Below are 17,677 nucleotides of genomic sequence, written 5' to 3' on the forward strand. Positions count from 1 at the left end.
TTTGTTTGTTCCGCTTTTACTTTTAAAATTGGCGAAGCAATTAGCAAGTGTGCTTAGTGATTTTTAAATATTTTCATTTCTTCAAATTGGTTTTTTATTAAAAAGAAAAAAAATTATAAAATGTGTGCACAACGATCAGGTGTGTATGTTATCAAATATGTATTTCAAAATTTTTAATTAAGTATTCTCTGTAGATTTCGTTGAACCTTCCACCAGCCGCGGTGTACATAAAAGTGTTCTTACCGTTGCAGAACTAAGAAAAATGTGGAACATAACCAAAGTTGTGCAGACGTTTAGCACTAGGGAGAAGTGCATTGCCTTTGCGGAACAAGAGGGCTTAATTTTAAGCAATAAATTGTGCCGCAAGCATAAAACACCCATGCTCTCCACTCAACCGGGGAACAATACGGTCGGGTCTTTTAGATGTCGTAGAGGTAGTTGCCGTTGGCACTTGGTTTGAAAATGCGAAGATACCATTGCCTCAGATATTTTATCTGATGTTCGCATACTCTTCTCATTGGTGCCAGACCGAAGTCCGAAAAACAGCTTTATAGATATTTTGTCAACAGCCACCATATGCGATTGGTACAGCTATTGTCGAGAAGCCGTTGTGTTGTATCAAATAGACTATAAAGAGGCTGTGGGGAAAATTGGAAAAAATATAATTTTACGTACTAACTTATTTTCTCATATTTCAGGTAGAATAGTTGAAGGTCGCTGGGTACTGGGCATGGTAGAGGATGGGAGCGAGGATTTGAGATTGGTAGTGTGTCCCGAGAACGTTAGATCTGCTGAGGTGCTCATACCTATTATCAAGACACACGTGGCGGAAGGGTCAATTATATGTACCGACTTTTGGAGGGCATATAATTACCTTTCCTATCATGAGTATGAGCACCGAAGGGTCAATCATAGTGATCCGGAAAATTCCTTTGTCGCCCCAGAAGGGACACACACTCAAAGGATTGAGTCACAGTGGCGTGTCATCAAAAGATTCTTTTTAAAGGACAATTTCTCTAAACAACAAAACTTCACGGATTTGATTATTGAGTATCTGTGGCGTAAAACCATACGAAGAAACCATAAAGATCCATTTGAAAAGCTTTTACAAGCAATAAAACATACATATGAACTTTAAATTTGTTTTTACTTTTATTTATGACAAAATATTTTTTATATTAAAATTTTTCAGGTATTTGGGGTATAATTTTTTTGCTTATTTTCTTTTGTTGACAACTAGGCGTTATGGCAATACCATTTATTTTCTAGTATGCAACCCTATTCTTGTTGTGCAAATGCAGTAAATTTAACTAAAACAAAATAATTAAAGTTTTAAAAAATTAATATGTATATCGCTCATTTACTTTAACAGTGTCATAACTCAAAAAATGTGCTCAATATGATGGTTAATATTGTATAAAAAATTTTCTGTGATTAGTAGAAAATTGAGAGCGTGAGATGAAAAGGTGCCGTTATTCCACTTGTTGTGACGCGTCAAATTTTTGCTACAGCATCGACACATTTCAGTTTAACATGAGTCGTCGTCGTGTAAAGATTATTCGTTTTTCCGAAAACACGATATATTTTGTGTTACAGCGATTTATGTGAAAAGGTAGTTATATTTTTCATGTTGCTAATTTTCATGTAAATAGTATTATTTTGCGTTGTGACTATACTGTTGAAAAATTTTAGTTCCTCATAATTTGCGCAACACAATATGTGACGTTGTTGTTGAAAATAGGTATTTTGTTTTGTGACGTTTTTTTCGTGAAGAAATGGGCTGTGTAGAAATGGCGATTTTGTGTTAATATAAAATATGTCATTATTTACGAAAATAGTATCGACTATAATATAAAACACCTTCTCATAACGTAAAATGATACACTATTGCTGATAATAAAATTACGAATTTCGACTTTTTCTAGCTTACTAGGAAATGTCGTTATCCAAAAATAATTGCGGATCTTCTTCATTTTTCTCAGAAGATAGTGACAATTCCATAGTTGATGTGACATAAGTACTTCCCAGTTTCTGCTAACGATTCCAGTGATAGTGTCTACGGCAATGATGAAGATAACCCACCACATCCGACCGCGGTAAACAGCCTAATTTATGATAACTGCTTCGAGGAAGATTCTCCAGATCTAGAATTATGTACGCCAGTACCTGAACAAAACACCTTTGATCTACAACCAAGCACATCAACTTCAAACATAAACAATTCTTCCACCATTCTGGTTAGTCCGGCGATGAAAGGAAAAAAAAAGAGGAAGCAGCCAGAAAATTGGAAGAAAAATATTGTAAAAAAAAGAGAAATAGTGGTGAACACTATGAAAGCTTAAAAAAAAATTATTCGAAACAAAAGAGAAATTAAACCTCCGTGCGGTGAAAACTGTCGGTATAAATGTTCAAATATATTTAGCGAAGAGCAGAGAAAAGAGATATTTTCCTCATATTGGGCTCTTGGCGACATTGAGAAGCAGAGGCAATTTATTTCTAACTGTATGAAACTCGTTGGACCCAAATACTGCTATGTGCGCTTGGGTGGAAAGAGAGCTCCTCGACAATACAATAATGCCTTTTTTTTAAAGAAATTTGATAATTCTTTTCGCGTCTGCAAATTATTTTTTAAAAACACTCTTGATATCAACGATCGACCAATACGAACAGTTATAGAGAAACGAGAAAAACTCGCGAACGAAGTATTGGAGCCGGATCAAAGAGGCAAACACGGAAAGCACAAAAAACTTGACAAGAATATGGCAGATGGAATAAGGGCGTTTATTGAAACAATACCGAAAATCGAAAGTCTTATGGAGATTTCTTTGAGATCAAATTACTCTCTATTGACATGTGCCCATTGAATATGGGAGAAATTATACTCTCTCAAGTGAAAATCCTGAAGGTTCAACGAGAGTCACCCAACTCTGTGCTTTTCAAAACATCATACGCTGAGGAGAAGTTCAGGGAAGCCACTATAATCAAATCCAAGAAGAAACATAGCAACCCGATTGATTTACAAAAAGCCTACCACTCCAAAATCAGAATTCCTAATAATAAAAGACAAGATATCTACGAATTAATTAAAAAGAACTTGATTCCACGCTTTTATCAAGAATTTCATAACAATTTGTGATTCAATCATCTATGTATTTCCACTATTTACTAATTATTTCTACTATTTTTAAAAACTGAAAATGAACTTCATATAAAAATATGTTTTGATGCTATGAATTTTTGTATCTGATTTTTTTTTACGTTAAAAACCCCCGAAAATAAAATGTCTAAATGTATAAATTTCCCCCATTATTCATAAAAAATAAATATAAGGTTCTTATAAATGGAAATTCGGATGGAAATGTCATTTTAAAAAACTTTATAAACCATTTTTATTTATTATGAATATGGGGGTTTGTATTTTATTTCTCAACAACAATGACACATTTAGTTTATAACCGAGAAATATCTATGTATGTATGTATGTTTTTTCAGAAACAATGACATAATTCAAAGCAGAAAAGTTTTTGTTCAAGAAAAAATTGGGAAATCATTAATTTCTGTCGAATTTCTTTTATAATGTATACTACACATGACATATCACTAGCAGGAATAATGGGATGCCCGACTCTCCTGTCACTGGAAATGTGAGAGCCGCTCACCTACCGAACTTTGACAGTTGACTGGATTGGGTAGGTTTTGACGTTTCGCAATTGGAAGAAAAGAGACGACCGGATTGAAATCCCGCCAAAATAATATTAGAATGGAGGAATTCGTAACGGCCATCGTTTCTTCGCAGAAAAAAGTATTAGTAAAAAGTGAAGTAGTGAAGAACAAGTGTGAATGAGGATTGTTTAAATACATACATATACGAGTATAAATCATAATAAATATAATCAGCAAATATAAACGTAAGTACCATAAAAGTAATTTGCGTACATAATTATATATAAATCCCATATTAATTTACAGCGAAAATGCCGAAAACACCAATGTGGAAAAAGTGCATTGTGGGCTGCAGCGAGGGAAATACAGTATTTAGATTTCCCAACGAGGGATCGGATCTCGAACGGTAAGTAATTTTAATAGACTATAAATAGTGCAAAAAGTGATATAGTGCAATAATAAAAATCCGGTGTTACAATATTTAAAAAAAACAGAAGAAGTGTAATATAATTATCGATACATTTCGATATTTTGAAATTTAATTTCTTAAATATATAAATGTAACGTTAATACGGGTTCGTTTAAATATTTACAATGTAAATTTGATAGTACTATTTAAATAATATTTAATTATATAATTTAAATAATTAAATTCAATTAAGTCGGAAAAAAAGTGTAAGAAAAAGTTTCGATAAATTTCGATATTTTGAAATTTAATTTTTTAAATAATTAAATGTAACGAATATACCGGTTAATTTGAATAGATAAGTTTATATGTTTGGTATTTTTGCACTATATGTATGTAGTTATTTTATGTTTTTATCTTCCTTCTTTTTCTTTTAAATTGGCGTAAATGTTGGCTCAACCGTTTAGGTGTTTCCGATGAAACACGTAAACATATTTTTGCTTGTGAGCGGCATTTTTCGGCAAAAATGCGCCTTGAAAAGCGATTGCGTTCGAGGGCCGTTCTCGACACTAATTTAAAAGTTGAGCCTACACCCCAAATTCGGATTTAGAAGAAACAATTTTATTGGGTTTCGAAAATTTTGCTCCCCAAGTTGAAGAAGCTGTCTCAAATGCACAAAATGCATCGAGGCACCTTTTTCCAATTATTGAAAGTGATACTGAAGATGAAATTTTAGAGCCTCTTCCATTTTTGGAGGAGGATATATCTCTTAATTTTGATAAGGCCGCGCAAACAGGTAGGGGTCTGACAGCAGGTACGGAAAGGAAGAAGAAATTGAGGGAAGAGAATAGGGTTTTGAAAATAAAGTTAGATCAAAAAGAGCAGGAAAATAGAAGTTTAAAGGCCCAGTTAGTTGAAATGGCCGCAGAGTTAGAAAGATGTAGGGAACAGCTAAGGAATAGCTCATTTAGGGAACAGTCAGACCCTCTTTCTTTAGTTTGTAGTAAAGTTCCTCCTCAGTTAGGTGCTTGCATTAGGAGTAGTTTTATAAATAGTAATCGCCGTACCCATGGTCGGCGATATGCCAATTTTTGAAAACGATAGCTTTGGGTGTATTTTTTCTATCGCCAGTTGCTTATCGGCACTTAAAGCACCAATTAGATTTTCCATCCGAAAGTACTTTTTAAAACTTTGTTACAGACTGGCCCCGTTTCCCAGGTTGCACCCAAAGTAGCACAAAATCGATAGAGATTAGGAGCAGGGGATTCACTTTCGAACAAAAGTTTGTGTCGGTTTCATGTGATGAAATGTCACTGAAATGTCATTTGCAGTATGATAGGAAATTCGATAGGGTGATAGGTATTGAGGATTATGGCGATGAAAATCGCACTTCTAGATTAGCAACTACTGCAATGACTATAATGGTGCAAGGTATAGGTGGAGAGCCTTGGTCCCACCCATTGGCTTATTTTTTCGTAAAAGGTTCCTGCAAAGGGGATGTCCTCAAGAAATACATTCTTGAAGCCATTACCCAACTGCAAAATATAGGACTAATTCCTTGCCATTTTGTTTGCGACCAGGGCACCAATTTTCAGAATTTCGCTAATTTGTTAGGTGTTTCAGCGTCACGGCCTTTTTTTAATGTTAATGGCAAGGAAGTGTATTTTTTTTACGATAGCCCCCATTTGATAAAAAGTAGTCGTAACTGTTTACAAAATTTAAAAAATACGGTTTTCTTTAAAAATAGACGGGTAAGTTGGTCGGATATTGTTCATTTTTATGAAACCGACTCTAAGTCGAGTTATCGGTGTGCGCATAAATTAACCGATGCTCATATTTATCCAAATACCTTCCAAAAAATGAAGGTTAAATTCGCGTCTCAAGTATTGAGTAATACGGTCGCTTCTGGTATGTTGTCCCTATATAGCTCGGGAGCCTTAAGCTCGAATAGTAGCAGTTTTATTAATACCGTGGAGTTCGTTTCGTTTTTTAATAAATTATTTGATATTTTAAATAGCAGTTTCGTTGAGGCTGTTGTACCCACTAAAAAAGTGTTTGTAGGTTCCCCTGAACAATTAGACTTTTTAAATGAGGCAGAACAAGTTTTAAAAACTATTCGGGTCGTAGACGAATTAGAAAGCAACACAACCAATAATTTTAGTTTTATAAAGGGGTGGGTGTTAAATATTAACAGTTTAAGACGATTGTGGCGATTTTTGTCACACTCAGGTTTTCCGTACTTGAAGACGAGACGACTATGTCAGGACAGTTTAGAACATTTTTTTGGTCAGATTCGAAGCAGAGGGGGTACTAGAGTAACGCCCTATATGTTCTCTAGTTTGTTTAGGAAATCGTGGGGCTTACGTTACGTAAACGTCGTAACAAAAGGAAACTGTGAGCTGCCTTTGGAACCTGATGCTACAGTAATTTCGGAACATAGTAATAATGTTCTACGTAATGTGTGTAATGATTCACTATTGAATGACCTTTCTTGGCAGGATTTTCAAGGTCTACCACGGCCTGAACACTCCCTCGTTAGATCAATAACATTAGATAGTAGTTTAGAAATTAATTTTTTGAAAGAAAATGCATTTAGCTACTTTTGCGGCTATTTTTATTTAAAAATTTTCAAACTGCACACATGTTCCCTGCCTTTACCATATTTAGGAGATGAAATTCCTTCGGACGAATTCATCTTCATGCATCAAAATCAAATAGACAAATGCAATTTAGTGAAGCCGCCTGAGAATTTTATTGCATTTGTAAAAATTTTGGAAACCAGATTTTTAGAAGAATTCGACAGTAATTGTCATAAAATAGGAATAGGAGATATTCTTTTTAATAAAATGGAAGATGTTAGGCCCTTTTTGTGTTGTGATAATTGTGACCCAAAAATAGTTATAGCCTTTTTTATTAGAATTAGAATATATTTCTTAACTAAATTTTTAAATAAAGACCTTTCTGTCCCTAATTTTAAAAATAAAATTTTGTGTGTTTCACACCTATAGGTTTCAATTTTTTTTTATTTTTTAGTGGTTACAATATGCGAACTCAAACTTACGATAGAAAATAAAAAAGTAGAAATTTTGTAAACAGTTAGGATAAAGAGGCTCTAAAATAAGAAAGCATTTTTTTTTAAGGAAAATTAGAATTTGGGATATAAATGTAGGCATTTGTATATACATATGTAAATAATTATATTACTGTGATATTTTTATATATTTTTTACATGAATTGTTATTGTTTTGTTTTTATCGTTATACATATGTATTCATTTATCGTTTTGTTTTTTTTTATGTAAATAAATTTTTAATGGGTGATATAGGCCTAAAGGGGAACCGAGCACCCAAAACTAACTTCGGTAACGCGCCGTTTTGCATACCTCCTGGGTGGTGTGGAAAGTGCAATTGGGCATTTTAATTTAAATGCCCAAAAATTCTTATTTCGTTCGATCTGGCCACAATGGAAAATGTTATAAAAAACGCTTATTTTGAGGTGCTCTCACACTGGAATAAGTTGGGCATCCCATTATTCCTGTCACTAGTTTGCATAGAAAATCTACGATCTTAGCTTTTATTTAACCCACAAAAGAAAGCTTAAAACTAAAAATTGATCTCCTGAAAAAATGCGTTTTTTGAGTTATGAGACTATTGAAGTAAATGAGCGATATGTAAGTAGGAGAAAGAAGGATGTTTACTTTCATTTGAGAGTAAAGATCAATACTTATTTACATATGATGTACATATACAAAAACATGTAAGAAGAAGATTTTTACTTAATATGTAAATATTTATGTATTTGAAACGAAAATAGTCATGGGCATGTTTATATATTTATCTCTCTTCATATTATCTGCTTTGGCATATATATAAAAATTAATATTTTATTGGATAACCTTTTTGCCTTAAAATAGAATGTAAGCGTCGTGACATCGATTTCACCAATTTTTTGGTAAGTTTTGGACATAAGTATGTATTTTTTCCCATTCTTTTCGTAAAGCTTGTTTAAGATCCTGAAGATTTCCAATGTTATAATTTTTTAATGAATTTTTCAAGATAGACGATAAGTTCTCTATTGGGTTTATGTCAGGGCTCTGAGGTGGCGTTTTCAGGTATTTTGGACAGTTATATAATATCCAAAGCCTTGTATCTAATGCCGTATGTTTGGGGTCATTATCGTGCTGGAAGATGAAGCGACTTCCCAAACCCAATTTTTCAGCACTTTGGTGTAGATTTCGTTTTAGTACGTCTATGTACTTCCTAGCATTCATTATCCCATCAATAAAATACAAATTTCCTACTCCCGAAGCACTGAAACATCCCCAAACCATCGCAGATGATACGCCGTGTTTAAATGTGGGCATAAGGTTTTGTTTACACAAGCTAGTATTTTGCCTCCCTCCATATTTTTACTCTTCCATCGGACATCTTCAAGTTGAATTTTGATTCATCACTGAAAATCACCCTTTTACAGAAACGATACTCCTTATTTTTATAGGCTTTCGCAAAAATTATACGCTTTCTTCGATTGATTGCATTTATAAATGGTTTTCTTCGTGCGACTCTGCTCCGAAATCCAATTTTTTTAATATAATTTCGTACAGTTTGTGCTGTTAAACTTATACCAAAGTTTGAATTCAAAAGAGCAGAAAGCTTCACCGCACTAATAGTCACATCTTTTCTTATTTCTCGTAGAATAAAAGATTGTTGGCGCCTATTTAAAATGCATCTGTTTTGATTTCTGACCTTTTTATTGATTCTTCCACTTTCCTTATACAATCAGCGTCATATTTCATCGTACGGCACTCTAAAATCAATTTTTCCGTTTTTAATACACTCAAAAGCAAAAAGTTCTTCCATAAATAAAAGAAAGCCTTTCTGTAATATAATTCATAAGCAAATTAATTGATTTTATTTCAGAATGAAAATGATAAATAAAAAAAGTATAAACCGAACAAAATTTTTGCGTCATATTTCATCGTACGCTACATATTTATGTAATCAATTTCTATTATTCATATTTAATAAGCGATGCATTTGTTTCAAAACTTAAAATTTAATACTTTGTTGGTCCACCGTTCAGATTTACTACGTCTTTCATTCTATTTGGCATCGAAGAGATCAGTTTAACTGTAAAGGAAGTTGGTATCTTGTTCCACTCTTCTATTAAGGCCTTTTTTAGAGTGGCCACTGAAGAAATTTTATGGTTTTTAAGACTCTTTTTTTAAATAATCCCATACGTGTTCTATGGGATTCAAGTCCGGGCTTTGTGGAGGAGCGTGGAGCTGTTTTCGCGTATTGTATAGCAGCCATTCGCGAACCTAATGCGCAGTATGTTTTGGGTCGTTGTCTTGTTGGAAAACATAATCTTCCGGTAAACCCAATTTTTCAACCGACTGTTTTAAATTTTGCTTTAAAATTTCTAAATACTGTAATTTGTCCATTTTTCCGCTAATAAACACCATGTTTCCAACTCCAGAAGCTGCCATACAACCCCAAACCATCACGCTGCCTCCACCATGTTTTACAGTACATCGCAAATTTTTAGCTTCAAGAGCTGTACCCGGTTTTCGCCAAACTTTTGAAGGTCCATCATATCCGAAAATATTGAATTTGCTTTCGTCTGTGAAAAGAACTGTCTGCCAAAAGTCAAGACCCTTCTTCAAGTGCTGATTTGCGAAAGCTAGGCGTTTTTGTTGATTTATTGCAGATATTAGCGGTTTTCGACGAGCTGTTCGTGAAGAATATCCGTTACGTCGTAATGTTCTCTGAATTGTAGACTTGCTCACACACTTTTCCGAAGCTCTTTCTATTTCGCTGCATATTTTCAAACTACTCACACGTGGATTTTTTCGTACCATATCCACAACAGCCCGTTCATCTCTATCATTAAGTTCTGGCGGGCGTCCCGATCTTTTTTTGTACTCGGAAGTATTATTTTTTTCGAACGAATTTACTATATGCTGTATAGTAGACTTATATTTAGATGTAGTTTTAGCAATTTCACCCAATGATTTTCCATCTTTTCGTAATTTTATAACTATTTTTCGAAAATCTGAGGAAGTTTCTTTTCTTTTATCCATTATTGGAAAAATAGGATATATAGTACTTATTTACACTTGTCCACTTCACTGCACATGATAAACTGATTCCACTTCTATGTTGAAGCTGTTTTGTTTTGCAATATAATACCTAAAACTAACGGTAAAAAGTGCCGTACGATGAATTATGACGCATCAACTTTAAACATTTAGTATACTTTCAAATGAAACCGGAGCAGCAACTTTTTGCAAAGCAAGCAGTAGACGAAGTGATGCTGTTGGGCCGATTTGGAAAATTATGTTTCAATTATATGCACAGTCCTTCAAGCTCACCAAATTTAAGTAGTCCGCATGTATCACGAACCAGCTCGCCTTTTTTAAGTAATGACTCGCCACTTTATATTTCAACATCTTCTGTAAGTCCAACTGAATCAACATCACGCTTTTCACATTTTACTTCTTTGCCAACTGGAAGCCCCATACAAGCAACATCACTTTCGCAACGTTTTACTCCTGCGCCAGCTAGAAGCCCCATACAAGCTCCATCACATTTGCAACGTTTAACTTCTGTGCCCATACAAGCAACATCACTTTCACCACGTTCTATTTCTGTGCCAACTGGAAGTCCTGTAGAATCAACATCACATTCGCCACGTTTTATTTCTGTGCCAACTGGAAGTCCTGTAGAATCAACATCACAAACAATTGAAATAACTCCAGAGTTACATTTTGCAGATGAAAACGAAAGTCAATACACAAGTGTTTTTGATTTGTTGAATGACTCCCAATATCAATAAATAAAAACATATTAAGATAGAGTACATACATATATTTTATTTTATTTTTCTCATTTTTTGTTTAAATTATTTTTTTACTTCATTTTTTATGTATTAGTTATAAGAGAATGAATATAAGTTTTATTTAAAGAACACAACCAATTTAACACTATTTTATACATACATATGTAAATAAAAGGAATTAAAGAGATTTCAGTTTTTTGATAATTTCACAATATTTCAACCTTATTGTTTTGGCCTCATTAGATGCATTTCTAGACAGCGTTGGTTTCATTTCTGACAGCTGAATATTTTCACATTCACATTCAAATCGATTTGAGTTGGACTGGCACCGTAAGTAGTTGTGTAAGTAGCAACAGGCAAGAACAACTGTAGTAACTTTTTCAGGACATAAATTTATTGTCGTTTGAAGAAGTCGAAAACGCGATGCCAAAATACCAAAAGCGTTTTCAACTTTAACCCGTGCTGAGCTCAGAGTTTTGTTAAACAGCATTTCATTCTCTGACAAATTGTTGTGACCAAATGGTTTTAAAACATTTTTCCTCAAAGCGAAAGCCGCATCCGACACAAACACAAAAGGGAGTGAATCTTCGTCTGCAAGCACTGCTTGTGGTTCCGGTAAATTTAAACTTCCACTTTTCAACTTTTTGAAAAATTTCGATTTTCCGAAAACGCCTCCATCGGAAATTCGTCCATTTGCACCTACATACATCTACCATTAAAAAGTTGGAGTTGCTGTCAACAATTGCCAACAAGACAATACTGAATGTCTTTTTATAATTGAAATAAAATGAACCGGAGTTAGAAGGACGTGAAATATTTATATGCTTTCCATCGAGCGCGCCTAGACAGTTGGGAAACATCGACTTCTCATAAAATTGATCAGCTACAGCCATCCATTGCTCAGGTGTTTTAGGAAGCTAAAAATATATGTATTTTGTGTTAAATAAAATGTATAACTCGGATATTCTTTATATACCACCTTAATTGAGTCTTTTAGAACTTTTATAATAGCCTTGCACGTCTCAATTACAATTTTACCAATCGCTTGCGCAGATATTGCTGTTGAAAATTTTAGGTCTTCAAATGAGTTTCCCGTAGCCAAAAATCGTAAAGTTATTGCCAAACGATTCTCTGCACTAATTGCTTCTCGCATTATTGTGTCTTCTTTTTCAATAAAAACTTTCACTTTCAAGAGAAGATCATAAAACACTTCATCGCTCATGCGCATGTAATTCTTGTAGTCCTTTGGCTCGGTTTCTCTCAACGTCTTCAAAAGCTTGTTATTTGAAAATTCATTTTTATTTTGCAACCACATTTTACACCATTTTCTTTTTTTCCGAATTCTTTTTTGCTCCTGTTCTTCTTCTTCCGCTAAAACTTCATTTATAATAATTAAAGCAATAACTTCCGAACTCATGTTTACGCTACGAATTGAATATTCAAAATGAAGTTGGCCTCAAAATTGTATTAAAAGTTGTGTCGTGTGTGGCGACAATGGCAATTTCTAGCTCAACTCAATCAACCAACTAATTGGTGCGTGTATGCCTTGCATAACGAATGTTCGCTGTCGAACCTGCACCTTCTCTATGCTTTTATGTTCTCTGCTTTAAGTTGTCTGCTTTACTCTCATTCTCTCTCTCTCTCTCTCGCACTCTATATTTTTCTGTTGCTCTTCTCCTTCCGAGTTGCGTTAATCGTTCAACCCTATTCCCCCTCCATTGAAGCGTTAAACTTTTAAAGCAAACTTTTCCGCCCAAGAAGTTTCACTTCAATAATTTTAATTTTATTTCCCTTTAATTTTATTTTTTTAAGTCCTAAAACTAAAAGAGTCAGATATAGGGTTATATATGCCAAAGTGATCAGGGTGACGAGTAGAGTCGAAATCCGGATGTCTGTCTGTCCGTCCGTCCGTCTGTCCGTCCGTCCGTGCAAGCTGTAACTTGAGTAAAAATTGAGATATCATGATGAAACTTGGTACACGTATTCCTTGGCTCCATAAGAAGGTTAAGTTCGAAGATGGGCAAAATCGGCCCACTGCCACGCACACAAAATGGCGAAAACCGAAAACCTATAAAGTGTCATAACTAAGCCATAAATAAAGATATTAAAGTAAAATTTGGCACAAAGGATCGCATTAGGGAGGGGCATATTTGGACGTAATTTTTTTTGAAAAGTGGGCGTGGCCCCGCCCCCTACTAAGTTTTTTGTACATATCTCGGAAACTACTATAGCTATGTCAACCAAACTCTACAGAGTCGTTTTCTTCAGGCATTCCCATATACAGTTCAAAAATGGAAGAAATCGGATAATAACCACGCCCACCTCCCATACAAAGGTTGTGTTGAAAATCACTAAAAGTGCGTTAACGGACTAACAAAAAACGTCAGAAACACTAAATTTTACGGAAGAAATTGCAGAAGGAAGCTGCACCCAGGCTTGTTGTAAAAATTGAAAACGGGCGTGGCCTCGCCCACTTATGGACCAAAAACCATATCTCAGGAACTACTAGACCGATTTCAATGAAATTCGGTATATAATATTTTCTTAACACCCTGATGACATGCACGAAATATATTTGAAATCGGTTCACAACCACGCCTTCTTCCATATAACGCTATTTTGAATTCCATCTGATGCCTTCTCTGTATAATATATACATTAGGAACCAATGATGATAGCGGAATAAAACTTTACAAAAATACGGTATTTGAAAACTATGTAAATGACGTATAATGAAATCTCGATTATCACTTTATAATGCGAGAGTATAAAATGTTCGGTGACACCGGAACTTAGCCCTTCCTTACTTGTTTAATATACTCTCGCAACAAAGTTGCTAAGGAGAGTATTATAGTTTTGTTCACATAACGGTTGTTTGTAAGTCCTAAAACTAAAAGAGTCAGATATAGGGTTATATATACCAAAGTGATCAGGGTGACGAGTAGAGTTGAAATCCGGATGTCTGTCTGTCCGTCCGTCCGTGCAAGCTGTAACTTGAGTAAAAATTGAGATATCATGATGAAACTTGGTACACGTATTTCTTGGCTCCATAAGAAGGTTAAGTTCGAAGATGGGCAAAATCGGCGCACTGCCACGCACACAAAATGGCGAAAACCGAAAACCTATAAAGTGTCATAACTAAGCCATAAATAAAGATATTAAAGTGAAATTTGGCACAAAGGATCACATTAGGGAGGGGCATATTCGAACGTAATTTTTTCGAAAAGTGGACGTGGCTCCGCCCCCTACTAAGTTTTTCTTACATATCTCGGAAACTACTATAGCTATGTCAACCACACTCTATAGGGTTGTTTCCTTCAGGCATTTCCATATACAGTTCAAAAATGGAAGAAATCGGATAATAGCCACGCCCACCTCCCATACAAAGGTTATGTTGAAAATCACTAAAAGTGCGTTAACCGACTAACAAAAAACGTCAGAAAGAAGCTGCAACCAGGCTTTTTTTTTTTTAATTGAAAATGGGCGTGGCGTCGCCCACTTATGGACCAAAAACCATATCTCAGGAACGACTAGACCGATTTCAATGAAATTTGGTATATAATATTTTCTTAACACCCTGATGACATGTACGAAATATGGGTGAAATCGGTTCACAACCACGCTTTCTTCCAATATAACGCTATTTTGAATTCCATCTGATGCCTTCTCTGTATAATATATACATTAGGAACCAATGATGATGACGGAATAAAACTTTACACAAATACGGTATTTGAAAAATATGTAAATGACGGATAATGAAATCTCAATTATCACTTTATGATGCGAGAGTATAAAATGTTCGGTGACACCCGAACTTAGCTCTTCCTTACTTGTTTTTAAATAAATTAATATTTCAAATATTATTTATATTTACTAAACTGTGAGCGTCAAAAATAAGTAAACAGAAGTTCTATCAATATTAAAGTGTTTATAACAACGCAGTCTTTAATGCAACAATAAAAAGTTGTATTACAGAATTCAAGGTTTATATTATAAGAGTTTAACTTAGTATAAATAATAAACAAAAACTAAACACAGCCAAAAATAATTCACATAAACTAAAAATACTCTCGTTTTTTCGCGTCAAAAAAAGTTAATCCAGAAACTGTACAAAAGCTATAATTAAGGCTGGGTTTAAGTCACGACCGCCTCGCCGAAAGCCACTCGTAAACGTGATAAACCGTAGGAAGCGCATTGCCTTCACTCAGAAGTACCAAAATGCATCTACTGTGTTTTGGCGGAATGTTGCATTCTATGATGAATCGAAATACAACATTTTTGGATCTGACGGCAGGATTAAAGTATGGAGGAAACCGGGAGAAGCATACAACCCCAAAAATACAATTAAAACAGTTAAGCACGGAGGTGATGGAGTGATGGTATGGGGTTGTATGGCTGCCAATGGCGTTGGCAAACTCGAAATAATTGAAGAAATTATGGACCACCGTGCTTATATTGACATTTTGAAACGAAATTTGAAGCCAAGCGTAGAAAAATTGGGCGTATTTGAAGCATTTTATTTCCAGCAAGACAACGACCCCATGCACATGGCTCATAATACAAGGATGTACTTGGCGAACAATGCCCCCATTTACTAGAGACGTCACCACAGAGTCCTGATCTTAATTCAATAGAGCATATTTGGAACTTGCTCGAAAAACGGATTAGGACTCATCATATAAGTTCAAAAGCTCGCCTAAAAGAAGTCCTTCAAGAGGAATGGATGAAAATAGATGTCCGATATACACAAAAGCTTGAGGAATCAATGCCAGACCGCCTTAAAGCCGACAAAATATTAAAATCATACACATTTCAATATATGTATTTAAAATTTGTTTTACTTTTAATAGAATGTACGAAGACTTTATTGGAGTTAAAATAGTGAAATTATTCCAATTTTTATGTATAGTTTTCAAATGGTTTAATGAATTATGTTTTTTTTTTTTATTTAATATAGAATGAAATACATATGTCGTAAACACATACTCATTAAAATTTTTTTAAAAATTTAAAATGTTTTACTGTTCTTTATCAATGAACTTTTTATTAGGTGCTGTACGAAGACTTTGTTAAAACACTGTATAATTAAAAAAAAAAAAAAAAAAAAACGGCATGTACTAAAAATAAAAGAAATGCATTATTAATATTTTGTCCATAGACCCTTATTTTCTATGACATTTTTTATATGTACGTTCTGGCATGCTAGCAACTAGATTTTCAACAATTCCTTTCGGAATATTATTCCACTCTAGCTCAACACGCCCCCAAAGTTCGTTTAGGTTGGATGGGGCTGATTGATACTCGTCGCTTTACAATTGACCATAGGTTTTCAATTGGATTGAGGTCGGGACTTTGCGCTGGCCACTCTATCACCTTAAAATTTTGGTTTTCCAGCCATTCTTTTACAATTTTCGCAGTGTGCTTGGGATCCCCATCTTGCTGAAAAGTGATTTCATGCTCTGGATACGCACACTGGTCAAGAAAATTGGGAAGCTGGGTTTGCAAAATACTTAAATAATCTTCCTTACGCATAATTTGTTTTTTTTTTTCACAGCTGCGACGTAACCAATCCTACCCAGCGCTCTTCTAGCTATCCATCGACTTACTCCTTTATTTATTTCCTTGGAAGCCTCTGCTGGCGTTAAAAGCTTATCTTTCCTCATTTTGGACATCATAAGTCGAGCATCAGAGTCTGTTAGGAGGCGACCGCGACCATTCAACATGTTTTCAACACAATCATTTTGTCTTTTCTGCATCTTGACTACCACTAATTGACTAACTTGCAGTTTCTCAGCAATAGTGCGTGTCGAACAGCCACTCTTAATCGGGGAAACAATACTATTTTATTTATCTGGAGACAGCTTCGTCATTTTTAAAGAACAAGTTAGAGACAAATTTCCAAATTCAATAAATTGACTACAAACTTGTAGAAAAGAGTGATTCTCTTAATTATGACAACGAATAATGAATAAAAAATACATATGACGGCAAATCTGCAGGTCAATTGCTGATAAGAAATTAAGAACAGCAAAAATATGTACTTTTTTTTGCTTTTGAATTATAACTATGCCCTTGCCTCTTTCTTCTTTTGCTATTTACGCTTAATTGTTACAAATAAACTGGATATTCAAGAAAAAGAAAGTTTTTGTCATTTACTTCATTCGTTTATTTTTTATGCCCGCTCAAACATGGAAATGTTGATCGTGGAATCACTTTTGCTCCCCACTGTATGTATGTACATACATAAGTATATTATTTCTTTGGCGCATTTGTTTGTATGTTTGCGAAAGCAAATATGAGCCACATACAGTGGCTCAAACGCAAAATGGGACACCGCACTGTGCTACAAAAAGGGCCTCCAGTTTGAGTGAAAACGATAAATTTTTTTTAACAAAAAGTAAGCAACATATTTTAAACTTATATTAACTACTAATTTCTCGTAAACTGGCTAACCATTGCCCTACTTCATGGCAACTAAGCCAAAAAAAACATATACACATACGTTTTGAATGTCAAATGCAAATTGGGACACTTTTATTTTTGTTTGTATTTGGATTTATTTTATTTTAATTAATTTTTAGTAGCATAACCTTTTGCGGTTAAAACGGTTTGGAGACATCTTGACATACATAGATTCCACTAATTTCTTGCAAAAATCTGGTTGGATTTTTTACCACTCTGCCATTATTGCAGTTTTCAGGTCATTGATTGAGCTGAATCGGTTTTTGCATACACGTCTAGCCAATTCTTCCCATACATGCTCAA

The 17,677-nt window shown here is 34.5% G+C and overlaps 1 protein-coding gene across 2 annotated transcripts; it reads right to left on the bottom strand.

The window, feature by feature from the left end:
- Positions 1–11,210: 11,210 nt before the first annotated feature.
- Positions 11,211–12,410, bottom strand: LOC126753463 (uncharacterized). 2 transcript variants are annotated; one of them, XM_050464965.1, is made up of 2 exons: positions 11,889–12,410; positions 11,211–11,826 (listed from the first exon to the last, which is right to left on the bottom strand). In XM_050464965.1, the coding sequence occupies exons 1-2, from the start codon at positions 12,324–12,326 to the stop codon at positions 11,401–11,403; spliced, it is 864 nt and encodes a 287-aa protein (XP_050320922.1). In that variant the 5' UTR covers positions 12,327–12,410; the 3' UTR covers positions 11,211–11,400. The 2 variants fall into 2 exon arrangements, with proteins under 2 accessions (XP_050320922.1, XP_050320921.1); XM_050464964.1 differs by having other exon boundaries at positions 11,886–12,410.
- Positions 12,411–17,677: the final 5,267 nt, after the last annotated feature.

The sequence above is a fragment of the Bactrocera neohumeralis genome, chromosome 3, assembly GCF_024586455.1.
Source record: "Bactrocera neohumeralis isolate Rockhampton chromosome 3, APGP_CSIRO_Bneo_wtdbg2-racon-allhic-juicebox.fasta_v2, whole genome shotgun sequence".
NCBI classification, from domain to species: Eukaryota; Metazoa; Arthropoda; class Insecta; order Diptera; family Tephritidae; genus Bactrocera; species Bactrocera neohumeralis.

Excerpts from the sequence above, each read along its gene's own strand:
- LOC126753463 (XM_050464964.1), bottom strand. The coding sequence starts at position 12,326 with ATGAGTTCGGAAGTTATTGCTTTAATTATTATAAATGAAGTTTTAGCG. Across the intron at positions 11,827-11,885 it reads TAAAAGACTCAATTAAGGTG|CTTCCTAAAACACCTGAGCA; the intron begins GTATATAAAGAA and ends ATATATTTTTAG.